At 60.4% G+C, this 19,214-nt stretch overlaps 4 protein-coding genes across 10 annotated transcripts in view; 3 read left to right on the top strand and 1 right to left on the bottom strand.

The window, feature by feature from the left end:
* Nucleotides 1-206: 206 nt before the first annotated feature.
* On the top strand, nucleotides 207-4,303 carry STAT2 (signal transducer and activator of transcription 2). 2 transcript variants are annotated; one of them, XM_015887056.2, is made up of 19 exons: nucleotides 207-257; nucleotides 337-415; nucleotides 499-584; nucleotides 667-815; nucleotides 892-1,050; nucleotides 1,136-1,288; nucleotides 1,406-1,426; nucleotides 1,557-1,650; nucleotides 1,751-1,807; nucleotides 1,876-1,959; nucleotides 2,033-2,131; nucleotides 2,278-2,413; nucleotides 2,499-2,548; nucleotides 2,635-2,723; nucleotides 2,811-2,947; nucleotides 3,033-3,221; nucleotides 3,304-3,361; nucleotides 3,451-3,967; nucleotides 4,043-4,303. In XM_015887056.2, exons 2-19 carry the CDS (start codon nucleotides 361-363, stop codon nucleotides 4,286-4,288), a joined length of 2,379 nt encoding a protein of 792 aa, XP_015742542.1. In that variant the 5' UTR covers nucleotides 207-257; nucleotides 337-360; the 3' UTR covers nucleotides 4,289-4,303. The 2 variants fall into 2 exon arrangements, with proteins under 2 accessions (XP_015742542.1, XP_015742543.1); XM_015887057.1 differs by having other exon boundaries at nucleotides 3,451-3,950; nucleotides 4,043-4,225.
* On the bottom strand, nucleotides 4,256-6,191 carry IL23A (interleukin 23 subunit alpha). The gene is made up of 4 exons (XM_015887058.2): nucleotides 5,485-6,191; nucleotides 5,090-5,194; nucleotides 4,591-4,716; nucleotides 4,256-4,508 (listed from the first exon to the last, which is right to left on the bottom strand). The coding sequence occupies exons 1-4, from the start codon at nucleotides 5,647-5,649 to the stop codon at nucleotides 4,362-4,364; spliced, it is 543 nt and encodes a 180-aa protein (XP_015742544.1). The 5' UTR covers nucleotides 5,650-6,191; the 3' UTR covers nucleotides 4,256-4,361.
* Nucleotides 6,192-6,795: 604 nt separating this feature from the next.
* On the top strand, nucleotides 6,796-16,793 carry PAN2 (poly(A) specific ribonuclease subunit PAN2). 6 transcript variants are annotated; one of them, XM_015887048.2, is made up of 25 exons: nucleotides 6,796-6,896; nucleotides 7,459-7,761; nucleotides 8,209-8,378; nucleotides 8,563-8,683; nucleotides 8,763-8,840; nucleotides 8,943-9,210; nucleotides 9,347-9,689; nucleotides 9,958-10,054; nucleotides 10,409-10,528; nucleotides 10,643-10,762; nucleotides 10,834-10,962; nucleotides 11,118-11,317; nucleotides 11,591-11,733; nucleotides 12,055-12,161; nucleotides 12,637-12,735; nucleotides 13,229-13,305; nucleotides 13,724-13,865; nucleotides 14,123-14,278; nucleotides 14,898-14,957; nucleotides 15,077-15,403; nucleotides 15,491-15,634; nucleotides 15,836-16,015; nucleotides 16,107-16,200; nucleotides 16,310-16,498; nucleotides 16,588-16,793. In XM_015887048.2, the coding sequence occupies exons 2-25, from the start codon at nucleotides 7,480-7,482 to the stop codon at nucleotides 16,620-16,622; spliced, it is 3,681 nt and encodes a 1,226-aa protein (XP_015742534.1). In that variant the 5' UTR covers nucleotides 6,796-6,896; nucleotides 7,459-7,479; the 3' UTR covers nucleotides 16,623-16,793. The 6 variants fall into 6 exon arrangements, with proteins under 6 accessions (XP_015742534.1, XP_015742536.1, XP_015742539.1 ...); XM_015887050.2 differs by lacking the exon at nucleotides 6,796-6,896 and adding an exon at nucleotides 6,997-7,327; XM_015887053.1 differs by lacking the exon at nucleotides 6,796-6,896 and having other exon boundaries at nucleotides 7,469-7,761; nucleotides 14,141-14,278; nucleotides 15,077-15,167; nucleotides 15,246-15,403; nucleotides 16,588-16,792.
* Nucleotides 16,794-17,055: 262 nt separating this feature from the next.
* The window catches only part of CNPY2 (canopy FGF signaling regulator 2), a 3,829-nt gene continuing 1,670 nt past the window's right edge, over nucleotides 17,056-19,214 (top strand). Inside the window, exons 1-3 of the mRNA XM_015887059.2 lie at nucleotides 17,056-17,354; nucleotides 17,456-17,571; nucleotides 17,662-17,865. Of these exons, the coding sequence (XP_015742545.1) occupies nucleotides 17,234-17,354; nucleotides 17,456-17,571; nucleotides 17,662-17,865 (441 nt within the window). The 5' untranslated portion in view covers nucleotides 17,056-17,233. The remainder of the gene's footprint in view (nucleotides 17,355-17,455; nucleotides 17,572-17,661; nucleotides 17,866-19,214) is intronic.

Genomic DNA, 19,214 nt, shown 5'->3' on the forward strand with positions numbered 1-19,214 from the left:
CACCCCATAGCTGCTTTCGAGGAGCACCCGAGAGCTTTGCCAACCTGGTGGCCAATCTGCTGCAGGAGAGCGCTGCATCCTACGGAGGGCTCAGCAAAGGCCAGTAGGTGGGTTCCCCAAACCCCATAACCAGCAGAGCTGAGCACCGGTGCCGACCCCCAACCCATAGGTGGAGCCCCCCCAAACACCAGCACAGCCCACAGGCAGCCAGGGAGGGAGATCCAGACAGGCCTGGCTGAGTCCGCACAGCCCTGCAGGTAATACCAAAAACCCCCCACAGAACCCCCCACCCCATGGGGTCACACAGCCCTCACTCCCCCCCCCATTGATCCCCAGGAGGCTGAACGTGCATTCCGACACATGGAGGACCTGCAGGACACCTTTGACTTCAGCTACAAGATGTATTACCAGCCGGGTAAGGCTGCATTTATTGTTTGGGGGGGGGAACAGCCAGCACTCCCTACCCCCCCCCTATAAACCCCCACCCCATTGCTGCAGGCCAGGACCACTCCAATGACCCGCAATACGCACAGCAGATCCAAGCACTTCAAGCCAAGCTTCAGTCTTTGGACCGACAGCGGCGGGTAAGAGCTAAGCTGAGGAAGGGGAATTGGGGGGGGGGCACAGCTACAATGTGCCCCCCACTCAAACCCGGTGTCCCTGCAGGAGGTGGTGGCACAGATTCAGCAGCTGCTGGGGCGCAGCGAGACCCTGCGGGATTTCCTGCAGCAGGAGCTGATTGCATGGCGTGAGAGGCAGCAACGCAGCTGCCTGGGAGCCCCCACTGACACCTGCCTGCTGAAGCTGCAGGGCTGGTAGGGGTGGGCTTAGGGGGGGTTGGGGAGGGGGGAACAAGGGGTACGTGCCCTGCTGACCCCCCAATGCCTGCAGGTTCACAGCGCTGGGTGAGGGGCTCTTCCAGCTGTTGCAGCTGCTGAGGGCGGTGGGAGAGCTGCGGCAAAAGGTGACCTACGAGCAGGACCCGCTGCAGTCCGAGCTGCCACTGCTGGAGAAGAGGCTGCAGGAGCAGCTGACCTGCCTGCTGCAGAGGTAGGAGACACAGCATGGGGGGAATGGGGGTGGGATGGAGCTGCTCTGACCCCCTCCCCATACACACACACATATACACATGCAGTGCCTTCGTGGTGGAGCAGCAGCCCTGCATGCCCAACACCCCCAAGCGCCCGCTGGTGCTGCGTACAGCCAACAAGTTCTGCACTCGTGCCCGTCTGCTGGTCCGGCTGCACGACCGCAACCACCGCATGGAGGCCAACATCCACATCGACAGGTCATGGGGGTCCATAGGGTCCCATAGGGTCCATTGGGGTCTATTGGGGTCTGGGTCCCCCCCCCACCTTTGGGTCCTGGGCTGTGATCACAGCTGACACCGTGTTGCTTTTTGCAGGGACCCACCGAAGACACGAGGGTGAGTGATGAGTGCCAGCAGGAATGGGACCCCAAGGGGGGGGTTCTTGGTTGAACCCATCGGGGTATCAGCATCCCCAGGGGGTGTCAGCGGCTGCAGCCCCCACCTGCATCCTCCCTCTGCCCCACAGGTTCCGCAGATTCAACATTCTGACCTCGAGCAGCAAAACAGTCCTGGTTGGGGACAGCCCCCGGGAGGGGTTGGTCTGTGACTTCCAGTACCTTGTAGGCACCTCCCTCCCTCCACCCCACCTGAGACCCCCACTTGGGTCCACCCCATCCCAACCCCCAGCTCCACTTTGACCTCCCCCACCCCTCCCCACAGACACTGAAGGAACAGAAGGGCGGAGGGTCCGGCAAAGGCAGCAGAGGCACCAATGAGGTGGGTGTGGGTTAATGGGGGGGGGGGGCACAAGGTGGGCGGTGGGTGAGGGTTCCCATCCTGTGCAGGGTCCCCTGGCTGTGACCGAGGAGCTTCATCTCATCACCTTCACGCTGGCATACGCGTATTGTGGGCTGGAGCTGAAGCTGGAGGTGAGTTTTGGGGTGGGAGTGGGGGGGGTCTGGGTGTTGGGGCGGCCTGAAATGACCCCCACTCCCCCCACAGACCTCAACGCTGCCCTTCGTCATCATCTCGAACAACAACCAGCTCTCCAACGCCTGGGCCTCCGTGCTCTGGTTCAACATGCTGAGCCCCAACCCCAAGGCAAGCAGCCCTCACGCCGTCCCCATTCCCCCTTCCCAACCCATTGCCCCATATCCCAGCCCTGATGTCCCATCTGTCCCATGTGTCTGTCCTCTTCCCACCCCTTCCCACTCCCCCCATCCCACTCACTGCTTCCATCCCTACAGGACCAGCAGTTCTTCTCCACCCCCCCCCCAGCCCCATGGCCCCGGCTGGCAGAGGTGCTGAGTTGGCAATTCCAGAGCACGGCCGAGCGGGGTCTGAGCCGGGAGCACCTACACATGTTGGCAGAGAAGCTCTTTGGTACGACCCTGCACCCCCAAACCCCCCCCCCCCAGACACATCCCAGCCCTCCTCACCCACCCCACTGCCCCCCATCCCCCTATAGGCTCAAAGCCACCTCCAGACAGTGCTTTACCCTGGACCAAGTTCTCCAAGGTGAGCAGTCCCCATCCATCCTGACACGTCCCCATCTCACCCATCCCACATCCCCCCCCCATCCCACATTATCCTCCATCCTGTAGGATGGTGCTGCGGGTTTCTCCTTCTGGGCATGGCTGGATGGGATCCTGGCACTGCTGCACGACCACCTGAAGCAGCTCTGGAAGGATGGGTACAGCCAGGCTGGGGTATGGGGTGGGTGGGATGTAGGGTGGGCTGTAGGGTTGCAGGAGCTGACCGTCCCTCTGCCCCTTTTTAGGCTCATCCTGGGCTTCGTGAGCCGCAAACAGGAAAAGAAACTTCTGAAGGTGAAGAGATCGGGGACGTTCCTGATTCGGTTCAGTGAGAGCATGTTGGGGGGGGTCACCTGCACCTGGGTGGAGCACCCTGAAAACGGTGAGCACAGCCCCCAACCCCCCCCCCCCCATCCCCTCTGTGTGACCTCACACCCACCCATTGACCCCCCACCCCCACCCCATAGGACCCCCAGCCTTCCGTGCCGTCGTCCCCTACACCGCAGTTGAGCTGGCATCGCTGGCGCTGCCCGACATCATCCGTGATTACCAACTGCTGGCAGAGGAGAACATCCCCGAGAACCCTCTGCTCTTCCTCTACCCCGACACCCCCCGTGACGAAGCCTTTGGGCCCTACTACAGCCAACGGCATGAAGGTACGACGTGCTACAGCACAGCATGGAATAGGGGGGGGGGAAACACCCACCACCCCCTCCCAACTCCCCTCCCTGCCCCCAGGAATCCTGAGCAAGAAGAAGGAATACCTGAACCAGCGCCTCATCCGCGTGTCCTCCAGGTGAGCCCCCCCCCCCCCAGCCCCATAGGGATGGACCCCCATGCCCTACCCCCCCTTCTCCCCCAGCTGACCCCATGCTGTACCCATAGGCAGCCCCATGAGACGTGGCAGACAGAAGAGGAGCTGGTGGTGGCTACGGAGGATTTGGAGACGCTGCGGTTGAGGAGTGGTGGGCAACAACCTGTGAGCCCAGGGACAGTGCCCGGGGGGGGCAGGACCCCAGGGACACCTCATGCTGTGAGCCCGATGGTGGCTACAGGACCAGGACCCCAAATCCCTGTGCTGCCAACCCCGCAGCCATTGGGGTCGGGAGGTTTGGGGGTGCTGCAGACAGGAATGGGGGACCTGGGGCAACCTGTTGTGCTGCAGCTGGTGCAGGTGGGGCCTGGGGGGCAGGGGGTGCTGCCCACAGGGGGTTGTAACACCATAGGGCCGCTGTTGGGGGGCAGTGATGCAGAGCTGCTGTTGGGGAATGGAGCCGTAGCGCTGCTGCCGTCGGGGCTGGGGGAGCTGCAGGGGCTGCCGCTGCAGGAGCCGGAGCTGGGAGCTGGGCAGCTGGAGGAGCCGGAGCTGCTGCCCACCCTGGACGGTGCGTGGATCCGACGGGTGAGTGCTGGGGGCTGCGGGGCTGGGGGGTCATTCAGCGCTGACTCTTCTTTCCCCCCCTATCCCACCCCATAGACAGCGCCGTGCTCCTGGACCCCAGCGACCCCTTCCTGCCGCAGCCCGATGACTTGGTGTTCCCTGCCACCCCTTCGCTCTTCACTGCAGACGGCGAGTTCCCAGCGCTCCACGTCGATGCCAGCGACTTCCAGTGACCCCCCCAGACCCCCTGGTGTAAATAAAGCCCTTCCTCCCCATCAACCCGTAGTGCTGTGTGATAGAGAGCGGCTCCTCGTATCCCAGCCCTTTATTAGAAACCCATAAATACCCCGTATAAATAGGGAGCGCGGCCCATAAATAAGAAATAAATAAAGGTGGGGGGGGGTCGGGGGGGGGCTCAGCGGGTGCTGGCACCGTGGGTGAAGACGCGGCTCATGACGGCGGTGAAGGAGCGGAGCCGTTCCAATGTGTTGTGCTGCAGCAATGGACGAGCCCAGAGGTCTGTAGGAGGGGGCGGGGGGGTCTGGCAGGAACGAAAGGGGACCTGAAAGGAGAGAGGGGTCAGAGTTTGGGAGCTTTGGGTTGGGGTTAATGTTAAGGTTGGGGTTGGGGTCAGCTCGGCTCACCTGCACGAGGCCCAGAAGTTCATCCAGCACAGCTTTAAGCTCCGGCTGAGGGTGGGTAGCAAAGATGTCGGAGCTCAGCACGGTCTGGTAGTGCTGCAGCCCCTGCAGGATCCGCCGCAGGCAGTTCTGGGGGGACGGAAGGGGGGGGCATGAAGATGCTGGACCCCTGAGCACGTCCCCAAAGCGACCCCTGAGGATCTTCTGGATGCCAACAGCCCTGAGACCCCCCAGCATGTTCCTGGCACCCCCGAGACCCCCAGGCTGCCCTGACATCCCCATCACATCACTTTAGTGCTTCCGAGATGCCCCCAGGAATATCTCCAGCATCACTCCCCCCCCTCCCCATCCCCCCTCCCCAAAGCACTTCTAGGACCCCCCAGCACCCCACCCAGGACCCTTCAGTCATCTCAATGCATCCCCAGAGCATCCAGGGCTTTGGTTCCAGGGATACCCCCCCCCGAGCCCCTCAGATTCCCCCTCACTCCCCCCCCTTTGGTACCGTGCTGTTCGTGTCCAGCGTGGAGGGGTCGCAGGCATCACTGCAGCGGATGCGGGGGGCACAGTCCCCCTCAGAGTCCTCCTCTCCACCCAGACGGACCCCATCCTGACAATAGGAATTAACAGGGACCCCATAGTAGCACTTTGACTCCCCTCAAGCAGCCGGAGCATCACAGTTACCCCCAAACCCCCTGTGCCCCCCATACCCCCTGTTAAAGGGGCGCCCCCATTTCTCCCAGTTCCAGAAGCACCTTTGGTTCCCCGGGCATCCCCATTTCTCCCGGTTCCCAAAGCAATTCCTGTGTATCCCCAGTTCCCGCAGCACCCCCGGTTCCCCGAGTGTCCCCGGTAGCATCATCCATCTCCCCTCTCCCCAAACCCCATCCCGGCGCTCACCAGCACCCGGTGCGACTCCTTCATCGCCCCCAGCAGCCGCGACAGCCGCTGGGAGAGGTCTCTGCAGGCGGCCCAGTCGGTGCCCGGGGTCGGGAACGGGACCGCGGGCGGCAGCAGCATCGCCGGGAGGCAGAACACGAGCAGGAGGCGGCGGAACGGAACCATGGCAGGACGGGTCGGATCCGGTCAGTGCCGCCACCGACGGATCCATCGGCTTTTATGGGGCGGCGGCAGGTGGGGAATCCCCGGGGCAGGTGGCACCCGCCCCCCGTTACTGCGAAATCGCCGCCTCCCCCGAAAGCAGAACCGATACCGGGCCGGGGTCCCCGGGCTGCGCCCCGCCGCGCCCGCTCCGGCCCCGCGCCCCGACGGGACGGGCAGGAAAACCCGGGGCAGTTCCTGGTGGCTCCACGCCCGGCGGCCCCGCGGACGGTACCGGACACACCTGAGCCCGCACCGCACCGAACCGATCCCGGGACGCGGTGAGACGGGACGGGACGGACGCGGTTCCGCTCATTGTAGGGCGGGGCGGGGAGGACCCGCAGGTGTCCCGCAGCGCTTCCCCGACGTCCCCGCTCCGTGTTCCCGGTGCTACCGGGGGAAACTGCTGCGGGTCCCGGCGCTGCCCCGCTCCTGGCGGACCCCCGGCTGCTCTTCCTCACCCCCCGTTTCCCCGGCGTTGCCCGCGGCTCCGCAATCGCGGCGGCCCCGACAGGGCGGCTCCGGCGCTTCCCGATCCCCGCCCGGAGGGGCTGCCCCCGGCCTTCCCCGGCCACTGAACCCCCCCGTTCTCTGCCCTCGTCGTCAACCGACCCCGGGGCTCAGCGGCTACCGGACACTCCGCCCCACCGGGACCCACCGGGACCCACCGGGACACACCGGGATCCACCGGGACCCCCACCGGCTTCTCCTGTTCTGGGCTGGGTTCTGTGCCCGCAGCCTCCAACACCCCCCGGTTCCTCCGGGATTGTCGCCGTCCCGGGAGCTCCACCGAGGCCGGGGGGCTCCGGGGGTCGAGGAACGAGCTGCGGCACCGGGAGATGGGCTCCGTGATCACGGAGCGGGGACATCGGGAGAGGACAGCATTGGATACAGAGTGACACCGGGGCCGTGGCGCATGCAACACTCGGGGCTCCATATGGGGGTCCCGGAGCCCCCCGCCCGGTCGTTGTTGTAGGTGGGAGCGCAGCAAGAAGCAAACCGCGAACCGCAGCTTTTTGTCCCTTCTGCCGCACCGTCCGGCACGACTCCCTCCTCTCCTCTTAGTCCCGCCTCACTCAAGCGCTGATTGGCCAGCGCATCACACTCCGCATTACCATTGGTTGATCAGCCGCAGGGTCGGGCCTACTTCCTGTTTGGGCGTGTGGGGGGGGGCCGGGTCGCTCCCGGCGGGCTCCGCTCGGGGCCGCTCGGTAACGGCAGATCCCGGTTGAGGGCCGCTCCCGGAAGCCGGAGCGCGGGGGGTTGTGGGTAACGCACCCGGTTGGGAGCCGGGCTGGGCCTACCGTGCTGGTTTGGGCCTACCGTGTTGGGCCTGGGCCTACCGTGCTGGGTCGGGCCTGGGCCTGGGCCTACCGTGCTGGCTTGGGCCTACCGTACTGGGTCGGGCCTGGGCCCACCGTGCTGGGTTGGGCCTACCCGGGTGCGGTTCAAAGCCACCGGCTGCAGGAGCCGATACCGCCCGTCCGCAGCGATAAGGGGGGAGGCGCCGCCTGTTGGAGCCCTTGGAGAGGGGGAGGGGGTGGGGAACCGGCTCTGTGCACCCGGTGGGCTCCGTGCTCACGGTGTGTCCACGGGAGGGATTTTACGGTGCCGCCCGTGAGCACGGTCCATTGAGGTGCATGTAAGTGCTCGGTGGAGATTCCAGCGCCTTCCCGTCGGCCCCTCCAGGCAGTTGTTCTATGCGGTGTTTCTAAGAATCGCGGCCTTTTGGTGTTTCTGCCTGACCCACTTAGTTCCTTTTCTGTTCCAAAGGGAGACACGTTGGTTTTCACCATGAATTTTGAAGGTCTCGACCCTTCTCTTGCTGAATATGCGCCTACGTTGCATCCGGCGCTGGATCCCGTCCTGGACCCTCATCTTAACCCCAACCTGCTGCAGAACGTGGAGCTGGATCCCGACGGGGTGCCCTTAGAGGGTATTGCGGTGCCAGAGTCCGTGCACATCGTGGAGGGCATGTATAGTGAGCTGCACACTGCTGTCTCCGAAGTGGGAGTGCCCGTGTCTGTCTCCCATTTTGACCTCCATGAAGAAATGCTGTGGGTTGGGAATCATGGGGTAGGTGTCTCGAGGCGGCTGCAGCCCCACGTCTGTGTGTCCCAACCTGCTGGAGGCAAATTGGTTGTGAATGGAGCCCTGGCGTGGAGATGGATCTGAGCTGGAAATGCCAGCTTGGAACTGGGAATTGAGCCACGTAGATGTAGAGATCTGGAAATGGATGACGTGGCCCGGAGCATGGGAAATGCTCAGCCTTGTTTGGCTGTCAAAGAGCTTCCAGGTGCTACAGCCCTGATTTCTTGGGCTGCTTTTGGTTCTTTACTTATATCTGCTGAAAAAAGGAAAGTCTGAACAACCTCTCATGGTTCTGTCGATAGAGAGAGGCAGGAATCCCTGCTCTAAGTGGCTCAGGCAGCAAGGCAGCCTGCCTTGACCTGAATGGTACAGAGTAGGGCAGTGCTTGCATGTGTTGTACCCAGGGTCTTGATGATCCCATCCTGCTTTTAGGGCCACGCCACCTCGTTCTTTGGCCCAACGCTGGAGCGTTACTCCTCCTTCCAAGTGAACAGCAGCGATGACATCCGGCAGATCCAGAGCCTGGAGAATGGGGTCCTTTTCCTGACCAAAACCAACCTGAAGTGCATGTCACGAGGAGGCCTCATCATATTTGACTACCTGTGAGTGCTTTGCCCTGGCACCTGGGAACGAGGGAAGGGTCACAGTGTGTTTGTAGGAGGAGTTCTCCACTCCCTTCCTGCGATGTAAAAGCTCAGTATGGGAGAGGAATAAAGGCAGGATGGAAGGATCCTTCCCTGCTCTGCCCCAGAGCTCGGAGCAAGGGCTGTCCTCTCTCCTCTGCAGCATGGATGAGGCCGAGGACATGCACAGCCTCCTGCTGACGGACAGCAGCACTCTGCTGGTTGGCGGACTGCAGAACCATGTGATTGAGATAGACCTCAACACCGTGCAGGAGACACAGAAGGTACCGCTGGGTACCAGTGGCACGGCATCCCCTGGTTGCTTTGTCTGGTGCTCACCCTGCTGCTCTGTGTCCTTCCCAGTTCACTGTGGAGGTTCCTGGCATCACCATCATGAGGCAATCAAACCGCTTCTTTTTCTGTGGTCACACCTCAGGGAAGGTAACACCATCGTGCCCATCAGCCCTCCTGATACCCAGGTTTCCCCCAGGGTTTTCCCAGAGCTCAGAGAGCTCCTGTGTGACCCCTATCTTACCCTTCCAGGTCTCCTTGAGGGATCTACGCACGTTTGTGGTGGAACATGAGTTTGATGCCTACTCAGGCAGCTTGTCTGACTTTGATGTCCACGGGAACCTGCTGGTGACCTGCGGCTTCTCCAGCCGGATGAACGGCCTGGCCTGCGACCGCTTCCTGAAGGTGTACGACCTGCGAATGATGAGAGCCACCACCCCTCTGCAGGTCCACATCGACCCCTTCTTCCTCCGCTTCATCCCCACCTACACCTCCCGCCTGGCCATCATCTCCCAGACAGGTGGGAAAGGCAGTCAGGCAGAGCTGGTAGATCACTCTGTGCCCAGCTGGCTCAACCTGCCCCACCAGTGAGGGCTGTGTGTTGCTCTGCTCTCCTGCTCCCTGTTGCCACCTCAACCTGTGCTTCCCTCACGCAGGTCAATGCCAGTTCTGTGAGCCCACCGGCCTCGCCAACCCAGCCGACATCTTCCATGTGAACACCGTGGGGCCTCTGATCATGACCTTCGACGTCTCAGCCAGCAAACAGGCCTTGGCATTTGGTGACTCTGAGGGCTGCGTGCACCTCTGGGCTGATTCCCCAGAGGTCACTTTTAACACCTATTCCCGGGAGACAGACTTTGCTCTGCCCTGCATTGTTGACACGCTGCCACACTTGGATTGGAATCAGGACCTCGTGCCGCTATCACTCATCCCTGTGCCACTGACCAGTGAGACCTTGTTGTCAGACTGGCCTGCAGCCAACTCAGCCCCGGCACCTCGGTAATCTGCAAGTCTCTCCCAGTGTAAGCTGGTGTAAAGAGAACCCTCTCCTGTTCAGGGTTGGGGGCAGCTGGGTGTTGTGTTTGTCTGGTATTCTATTGTAGCTGGAAAATGAATATTGAGCTTCTTGTTGGGGGTTGGGGGGGGAATGATTGAATGAGAGGAGCCCTTGTGACCCACTGTTGGGTCCTTGAGCACATCCAGCAAGGCACTCTATGAAGCAGTGCTGCCAAACAGAGCAGCCTCTGAGTCACAGTGTGTTTTATAGGCGAGCTCCTCCAGTAGATCCCGAGATTCTGCGCACCATGAAGAAAGTGGGGTTCATTGGTTACGCTCCAAACCCAAGGACCAAACTCCGCAACCAGGTATGAGCTCTCAGGAGGACGCTGTACCTGGTCCCGTTGATCACTTGTTCTTTGGCAGGGAAGGTTTGAGCTGTTTGGCCTGCAGGTTTGTGGACATGGCACGTCCCTGCCCTTGGGAAAACACTGCTGTGGGTCGCCCTTGCCCGCAGCACCGCTGTAGTTTCCCCACAGTGATAAGTCCCTCGTAAGAGGGAAGGTGTGGAGGACTCATGCAGGTTAAGGGAGGGCCCCTCTCCTTTCTGGTTTATTCCTTTGCTCATTTGGGGAGGCAGGAAAGCCCAGGAGCCGCTTGTTTCGGTTCGTGGTCCTTCACCTCAGGATTCAGCCGCTCTTCCTTTCTCTTCTCCCTCCCAGATCCCCTATCGGTTAAAAGAAGCAGACAATGAGTTTGACAGCTTCAGCCAAGTTCCTGAGTCCCCGATTGGGCGGGAGGAGGAACCTCACCTCTACATGGTGGCCAAGAAGTACAGGAAGGTAACCTTCTGAAGGACCCACATGGGCTCAAGCACCCATGGGGAGACCTGGATACTTTGTGGATGCCCTGTGGTGTGGGAGAGCGTTTGTTTGACACACTGCATCTCTCCTCAGGTCACAATCAAATACTCCAAACTGGGGCTGGAAGATTTTGATTTCAAGCATTATAACAAGACTCTGTTTGCAGGCCTGGAGCCCCATATCCCCAATGCCTACTGCAACTGCATGATCCAGGTGGGTGATGCCCAGCCCTGCCCAGGCCATCACAGCCACAGGACCGCTCCTGATGTCTCTGTCTCTGCTAGGTGCTGTATTTTTTGGAGCCTGTCCGCTGCCTGGTCCAGAACCACCTGTGCCAGAAGGAGTTCTGCCTGGGCTGCGAGCTGGGCTTGCTCTTCCACATGCTTGATCTATCCCGAGGAGACCCCTGCCAGGTCAGTGGCAAGCCCAGACAACGTGAGGCAAGAGTAATGTGGGTTAGAGATCACAGAGGAGCAGGGTGGTGCAGTGTCCTGAAGAGGTGGCATCAGACAGATGGAAACTCCTGTCATTTGATGGTTGTGACATAACACTCTTGCTCCATCCCCAGGGAAGCAACTTCTTGCGGGCTTTCCGCACAATCCCAGAGGCTTCAGCACTGGGGCTGATCCTGGCTGACTCAGACGAAGCCACAGGGAAAGTGAACCTGGGGCGACTGATTCAGAGCTGGAACCGTTTCATCCTTACTCAGCTGCACCAGGAGACCCAGGAGCAGGAGGGACCGCAGGCGTATCGGGGGGCTGGCAGCAGGTAAATCCCTGATCTGTGGGAAGGACAGAGAGTAAATGAGTGAGGGAGGGGGTCTGGCTCCCAGATGCCTCATCTGTCCCTCAGGAAAGGGGGGGTCTGCATGGGAACATGCATGTCTGCAGCTGTCCCTGTAGTGGGGTTTGAACCTCTGTTGCTTCTGGGTCTAGACCTGTGTGCAGAGATGTGTGCTCGGCCCTCTGTACCCCCCATCCCTGCTCAGCAGGGATTTTTGGGGTCCTGCTATCCCACGTATTCCTTTTGTTTTCTTTCCAGCACCTTTGGGTCCTCGGGAGATTCTGTTATTGGGCAGCTGTTCAGCTGTGAGGTGGAGAACTGCAGCATGTGCCGCTGTGGGAAGGAAACCGTCCGCGTGTCTTCCACGCTGCTCTTCACCCTCTCCTACCCTGAGAGCACTGGTAACAGACAGGGATGGGCAGGGCTTGTAGGTTTCACCCCACTGCTTTCCCCTTGGGGCAGGACAGCTAAGTGGGGGGGGTTCATTGTCTGTATGGATGAGTATAGATGTAGGTTTATTTGTGAGGTGACACCTGAGGAACTCCTGCAGCCATCTATCCCAGGTTGCAGGTCCAGTAGCTGAGCTTTGGGATGCAGGAGAGCAGATTTGGGGGTTGACCTTCTCCCTGGTGGTTGTAAGGAAAACCCCAGAGGTCTGGCTGAGCTAAATTGGTAAAGATGTGTATGTTGGAAGGTGATGTTATTGTCCTTTCTCCCTTCAGAAAAACCAGTCAAAGACTACGAGTTTGCCCAAATTTTAAAGAGAAGCATCTGCTTGGAGCAGAACACACAGGCCTGGTGTGAGAACTGTGAGAAGTATCAGCCCACGGTGAGCCAGAGGGGGGGGCTGGGGGGTGTGGGAGAGGGACGTGAGTGCTTCAGGCTGAGCAGGGGCAGTTTCTCCATCAGTCAGCAGGGAACCCTCTGAGTGGATGCAGGAGATTCTGTTCCTCAGCTGGTCTGTGAGCTGGTGTGATGCAGTGTATTCCATGACCTGATGGGGCTGCTCAGTGCTGGAATGTGGGTTATATGGATCCCATCTGAAGCCCCTGGGGTAGGGGGAAGCCCCCAGGAGGCAAACACACCTGTTCTGATGCAGCCTTTAAGGCTTTGGGGGTGTGATGAGTCTGCTTCCTGCCTCAGTTTCCCTTATAGTACACCCTGTGTCTAGCAGGCGGTGTGGGGGCAGCACTGCAGGCAAAGACTTTGGAAGAGGGAAAAGGATAACATGTGCTGCATCCAGTTCTGAGCCATTCCTGGGGCTCTTGGTTCTGCCTTCCTTCCATCTCTCCCTCTTTCCACAGGTCCAGACTAGGAATATCCGCTGCCTTCCAGATGTCCTGGTCATTAACTGTGAGGTGAACAGCTCCAAGGAAGCAGATTTCTGGAAGACACAGGCTGAGGTGGGGGAGACACTTTGGGGCAGAAACAGGCTTGTCCTCCCTGGCACACAGGGTTTGCTGCGTGTCCCATTCTTCAGAAGTGTTTTCGCTGTGATCTTGCTGTTTCTAACAGTCTCTTGCTCTCCACCCAAGCATCACCACACTTTGTCTGCAGAGGACTTGTCGGGGTTTGGTCATGCATGCAGCATGAGCTGTGCATTTGGAGTTGGAAAAGACAAGATCTCCTGCCATGACAAAGCTGACAGGACTTCAGTAGAGTCATGTTTTCATTCCCCCCAACCCCTTAGGACCTAGGAGCAACGAGGCAGTGCCTGCTTCCCCAAGTACAAGCACAGCACAGCTGGTGGACGGCTGGGTTTCCCTTGCTGTCTTTTTCCCTGTCACTGACTTTACAGTCTCTGTCTTTTCCTTGCTGCTGGCCTGGCTGTCACCCACGTGTTCCTGAGCCCTGGCTGTCACTCCATGCTGACACTTCCCTGTGTTTCGTTGTCAGTATGCCTTTCAGAGAGCCCTGATGAAGAGAGGAGGCTTTGAGATCACCAAAGGCAAAGAAATGTCTCTTGGAGATTGGTAGGTGACTGTTCCTGGGGTGGCAGCTCTAGTTGAGCAGCGATGCCTTCTGGGTTGCCCCACAGTCAGGGCCATTTCTTATTTAATAACCATCCCATAATCTGCCTGTGCATGCTTCCTTGTGGACCCTAAACTGGAACGGCCTCACGGCTGCTCTGAGACTGACCCTGTGTAGGTGCTCAGATACCCTTAGAACCCACAAGGGTTGTTCACGTACCCTTGTGATCCTCTTTTGAGCCACGTATCAGCCCTTTCTGGTTGACATTAGCTTTCCCAGGGCTCTGATTGAGGCATCTGCAGATAGTTTATGAAGGAGTTGGATGGTGGGTTGAGTGGTACAGATCCTGCCCCGGAGAATCTGATCGAGGCTGCATCTCGTGACTGCTTCCAGCTCTGCCTTGTGTGATTCTCCTTGCAGGAAGGAACTGGGAAACCCCGAGGTGGGGCATTCATATCCTTCTGTGGAGGAACTGAAGAACATTTGGATCCCCCACGCCATCAAGATGAGGCTGACCAAGAATAAGGAGCTCGATGTGTGCAACTGGAGCGAAAGCGATGAGGTAAAGGCTGATGACATTCATGTGGGACTGCGTCGCGTGCACATGGGGCTGCAGGAGCAGATCTGCTTTAGAACCACTTCTCTGCTGAGTGTATGTGGATGAGAGATAAAGGGGGCCATCTTGGAGGTGTTTTGAGTGAGCTCTATCCCTCAGGCACGGCCAGCCTGAAAAACTGCATGTCTGAGCTCTGGGGTTTGGGATGGAGATCTGGGAGCTGCCTAGAAGGCAAGTCAGGGGCTCAAGGCATTTTCCTTCAGGGCTCCTTCCTCCCCCAGCTGAGTCCAAATGACGACCCCGAGTCGGTGTATGTCTACGATCTCATGGCCACAGTTGTCCACATCCTGGATTCCCGCACAGGGGGCAGCCTGGTGGGTCACATCAAAGTGGGAGAGACCTACCACCAAAGGAAGGAGGTGAGGTGCCCTTCGGGACTGCTGGGTCCTGTCTTACCCAGGACTTCTTGCTCAGAGCTCGTTCAGGAATTAGGCTGTCGAATGGAACCATTCTTGACGCTTTTGCTCTCTTAGTAAAGCATTAAGTGTGATCTATTGGATGTGCCAGGCGGCCTTCAACAGGTGAATGCTTCTCAGGCATGCTATGGGGAGGAAAGGGCTGAAGAAGTGCTCTTCCCACTCTTACTATGCTAGTTCCTCCTGGGTCACAGGCACATTGCCAGCCTGTGCTTGCGGTTCCAGGTAGGGGAGGTGACCTCATCTCCCTTCCAGAGGAAACGGGGCTGGTCTGGGCAGTCCTTTTGTTTGGTGGAGATGCTCAAACCAGGAGTTCCCAGAGTTTGTCAAGACTGCATCCCTGCCTGTTGTTTGTTGCATCTCATTGGAGTGCCCGTCCAGCCCCAAAGCTTCGTGTACTCTTGTCACCACCCAGGCCAGCAGGGATTTCCCCACAGTGTCCCAGGAAGGAAGGGAGTTCCCATATGGCACAGTCACACCCCTCTCCCCATTAGCTGGGTAGAGGACTCATTGCATTTGCCTAGGGGGGGCTCTAATGCAGTGTCTGTGCCTCTCTCTGCAGGGAGTCACGCACCAGCAGTGGTATCTCTTCAATGACTTCCTCATTGAGCCCGTGGATAAGGTGAGTGCCCGTGGCCACCGGTGAGGTATCCCAGTGGGTGCTGAGCTTTGGGGCTTGGGGTTTCATGCTGTATGTGGGAGCACTCTGCCATGTCCCTGTGTGTCTCTCCGTCCCCTCAGTGCGAGGCTGTGCAGTTCGACATGAGCTGGAAGGTGCCAGCTATCCTGTACTATGCCCGGAGGAACCTCAACTCCAAGTACAACCTCATCAGTGAGTGTCCGAGTAGAAGTGGCTGTGTGGGGGCAAGCTGTCTGCTCCCAGCTGATCCCCCTTACCCTTCTCTTGCAGTCAAGAACCCAATTGAAGCCAGCGTGCTGCTGGCAGAGGCCTCTCTGGCTCGCAAGCAGCGCAAGTGCCACGCCACCTTCATCCCCCTCATGCTGAGTGAGATGCCACAGGCAGGTGACCTGGTGGGGCTGGATGCTGAGTTTGTCACATTGAATGAGGTCAGGTGCTGGGGGACACGGGGTGCTGTGGCTGTGCCATGTCACACAGGGCTGCATGTCCCTGAGCTCTCCTCTTGGCTGTTATAGGAGGAGGCTGAGCTGCGCAGCGATGGGACCAAATCTACCATCAAGCCCAGCCAGATGTCGGTGGCCAGGATCACGTGCGTGCGGGGTCAGGGTCCTAATGAGGGTGTCCCCTTCATCGATGACTACATCTCCACCCAGGAGCAGGTACGGTGCCAGGAACAGGTACGGTGCCCCTGCTGGCTTTGTGCAGGGCTGGCACAGCCTCTCTGCCTGCTGCTCCTTGGAGATATTACCTGGGATAATGGCAGCACCTTCCCTGTGATGCTGGGAGGAACAGGGGGGGGTACAGACCCCCTGGGTGCCCCTAATTGTCCCAGCCTGGCACCGTGTGCTCTGTCACTGCAGGTGGTGGATTACCTGACGCAGTACTCGGGGATCAAGCCTGGAGATTTGGATGCCAAGATCTCCTCTAAGCACCTCACCACTCTCAAATCCACCTACCTGAAGCTGCGTTTCCTCATCGACGTGGGTGTCAAGTTTGTGGGCCACGGGCTGCAGAAGGATTTCCGTGTCATCAACCTCATGGTGAGAGCAATGAGACCCACAGTGTCCTTGGGGGGGGGGGGGCCATAGCAACCCCTTCATGTGGAGCTGCACAGCATCCTCTGCCTTCCAGGTGCCCAAGGACCAAGTGATCGACACCGTGTACCTGTTCCACATCCCAAGGAAGAGAATGATTTCCCTGCGCTTCCTCGCCTGGTATTTCTTGGGTTAGTGGCATCCTGTGATCCTAAAGAGGGGGGTGGGAGGCTGATGGTGGCTCCCATAGGTTTTCTCTCCCACTTGGGAGCCTTGCACTGACCTGGGCTCCCCCTACAGACCTTAAGATCCAAGGTGAGACCCACGACAGCATCGAGGACGCCCGCACGGCGCTGCAGCTGTACCGCAAATACCTGGAGCTGAGTAACGACCCCGACAACTTCCGCAAGGTGCTCAAGGCTCTGTATGAAAAGGGCCGTAAGCTGGACTGGAAGGTGCCCGAACCCGACAGCCAGAGCAGCCCCAAACGTAAGTCTAGGGACCCCAATTGTAAGTATAGGGACCCCAAACCCTGCCCACCCCCGTCCTACACCCCCTGACTGACTCTATGTCTGCAGATGGGGCCGTGTTTCCCCCCGTGCTGGCGCTGTGATGGGGATGAAGAGCAATGGGGACTGGGTTCAGCGCTGCCTCGTGTGGCCCCGCACTCCCCGCCGGTACCGGGAGGGGCCGCCGGTGCCCGGTATTACCCGGTAGTGCCCGGTACTGCCCGTGTTGTCAGCCCGCTGGTTCGGGCGAACCCATAAAACCACCTCGGAGCTCACATGGAACCGCCGCTTCTTTCGCTCCGGGATCGGAACCGGGACCGGGATGGGACCGGAGCGTGAGGGGGCGGGGCTAGAGCAAAGCGCGCGCGGTATGTAAATGAAGTAGGCGTGATCATGCATATAAATTAGGCTGGGTTTAGGCCCCGCCCCCTGGGGCCGACCGCCACGCGGGCCGGGTCCTGTCGGCTCGGGGTCCTCACCGTGGGGTGTCCGCGGCGCTGCCTGCACGCGGTGCGGCCTGGTCTCGCTCCGGTAACCGGCACCGACCCACACGGCATCCGCCACCGAACTGCAGCCCCCACCGCCGCCCTCACGGAGGGGCCGTTATCCGCTATACAACCGCCTGGGGGAGCACAACGGGACAGGCATCGCGGCGGGCAGCCCCGCGGCCGGTGTGACCGGGGGGCGGCGGTGGCGACCGGGGGTTGGAGCGGGGATGGGGCCGGTGAGGAGGAGGGAGCGGGGCTCCATCACGGCAGCGCTGTTTGTAATGGCGGCTGTGGCCGCTCTAATGCCCGCAGTGAGCGGCCGGCGGAGCCAGGACCTGCACTGCGGAGGTGGGACGGGATGGGACCGGAACCGGGACCGGAACCGGGTTCGGTACCCGGTACCGGCGGGGATATTGGGCCCATTGACTTTCCGCCCCCCCCTCCCGTAGCGTGTCGGGCGCTGGTGGATGAGCTGGAATGGGAGATCGCCCAGGTGGACCCACGGAAAACCATCCAGATGGGCTCGTTCCGCATCAACCCCGACGGCAGCCAGTCGGTGGTGGAGGTGAGAACCGAACCGAACCGAACCCGGTTGGGGTTACGAGCAGAACCGGATCCCGTACACACACATACACCCCCCCTACCGGTCCCGTAGGTGCCGTACGCCCGTTCTGAAGCTCATTTAACGGAGCTGCTGGAGCGGGTGTGCGAGAAGATGAAGGAATACGGGGAGAAAGTGGATCCGGCCACGCACCGTAAGAGCTACGAGCGAATCGTGTCACACGACGGGACCAAAATGGACCTGAACGGGCTCAAAAATCGACCGGGCGACGTGGCCGCCAGCCTCAATTTGCGGTGTGTTGGTGGGGGGGGGTCGTGGTGGGATTGGGGGTGAAGGTTATGGGATGGAGGGGCTGGTTATGGGATGGAGGGGCTGGTTATGGGGTGGAGGGGCTGGTTATGGGATGGAGGGGCTGGTTATGGGGGGGGTCGGTATGTGGGATGGAGGGGGGTTGGTGGTGGGTGGGGGGATCGTTTTGGGGAGGGGGGGTCGGTTGTAGGATGGGGGGAGTCGTGGTGGGGTGAGGGGGTTGGTTGTGGATGGGGGGGTTCGGTTTTTAGGGTGGGGGGAAGATTGTGGGGGTGGGGGCTCGGTTTGGCTGGAGGATGGGGAGACGTCGGTTGTGGGGTGAAGGGGGTGGTTGTGGGGTGAGGGGGGTCGGTTGGTGGGGTGGGGGGGTCGGTTGTGGGGTGAAGGGGACGGTGGTGAGGATGGGGGATGAAGGTTGTGGGAAGTGGGAGGGGTGTGGGTGGTGGGCAGTTGAAGGGGAGGTTGGTCGGGTGGTGGTGGGGGGGTCGGTTTTGGGGTGGGGGGGTCGGTTGTGGGGTGGGGAGGTGGGTTTGTGGAATGTGAAGGTGGGTCGGTTTTGGGGGGGGGGCAAGGTTGTGGGGGTGGGGAGGTGGTCTTGGGGTGAGGGGGTCGGTTGTGGGATGGGGGGGAAGGTTGTGGGGTGGGGGGCTCGGTTGTGGGGTGTGGGGGTCGGTTGTGGGATGGGCGGGTCGGGTGGTGGGATGTGAGTGGGTTGGTTTTGGGGTGGGGGGGAAGGTTGTAGGGAAGTGGGGAGGTTGGTTGTGGGATGGGAGGATCGGTTGTGGGGTTGGATGGGAGTTGTGGGGTGTGTGGGGGGTTGGTTTGTGGAATGGGGAGGTAGGTTGTGGGTGAGGGGGGTCCGTTTTTGGGTGGGGGGTCGGTTGTGTGTGGGGGAGTGTTTTGGGGTGAAGGGATTCGGTGTGGGGTGGGGGGGTCGTTAGTGGGATGGGATGAAGTTTTGGGGTGGGTGGAGAAGGTTGTGGGATGGGGGGAAGGTTGTGGGGTGGGAGGTGGGTTTTGGGGTGAAGGGGAGGTGGTGTGGGGTGGGGGGAGGTCGGTGGTGGGGTGGGCTCGGTTTGTGGGGTGGGGGGGGGGTCGGTTGTGGGATGGGGGGTCAGGTTTTGGGGGGGGGGTCGGTTTTGTGGGATGAGGGGGGTCGGTTTGGGGTGGGGAAGTGGGTTTTTGGATCAGGGTTAGGTTGATGGGATGGGGGGATCGATTGTGGGGTGTGGGGGGTTCGGTTTTGGGATGGGGGCGGGTCAGTTGTGGGGTGGGGGGTCGAACGTTGTTGGGACTGTGGAGTTGGACTGTGGGGGGGGGTCGGGCTGTGGGTGCGA

The sequence above is a fragment of the Coturnix japonica genome, linkage group LGE22C19W28_E50C23 (assembly GCF_001577835.2).
Source record: "Coturnix japonica isolate 7356 linkage group LGE22C19W28_E50C23, Coturnix japonica 2.1, whole genome shotgun sequence".
Classification (NCBI taxonomy): domain Eukaryota; kingdom Metazoa; phylum Chordata; class Aves; order Galliformes; family Phasianidae; genus Coturnix; species Coturnix japonica.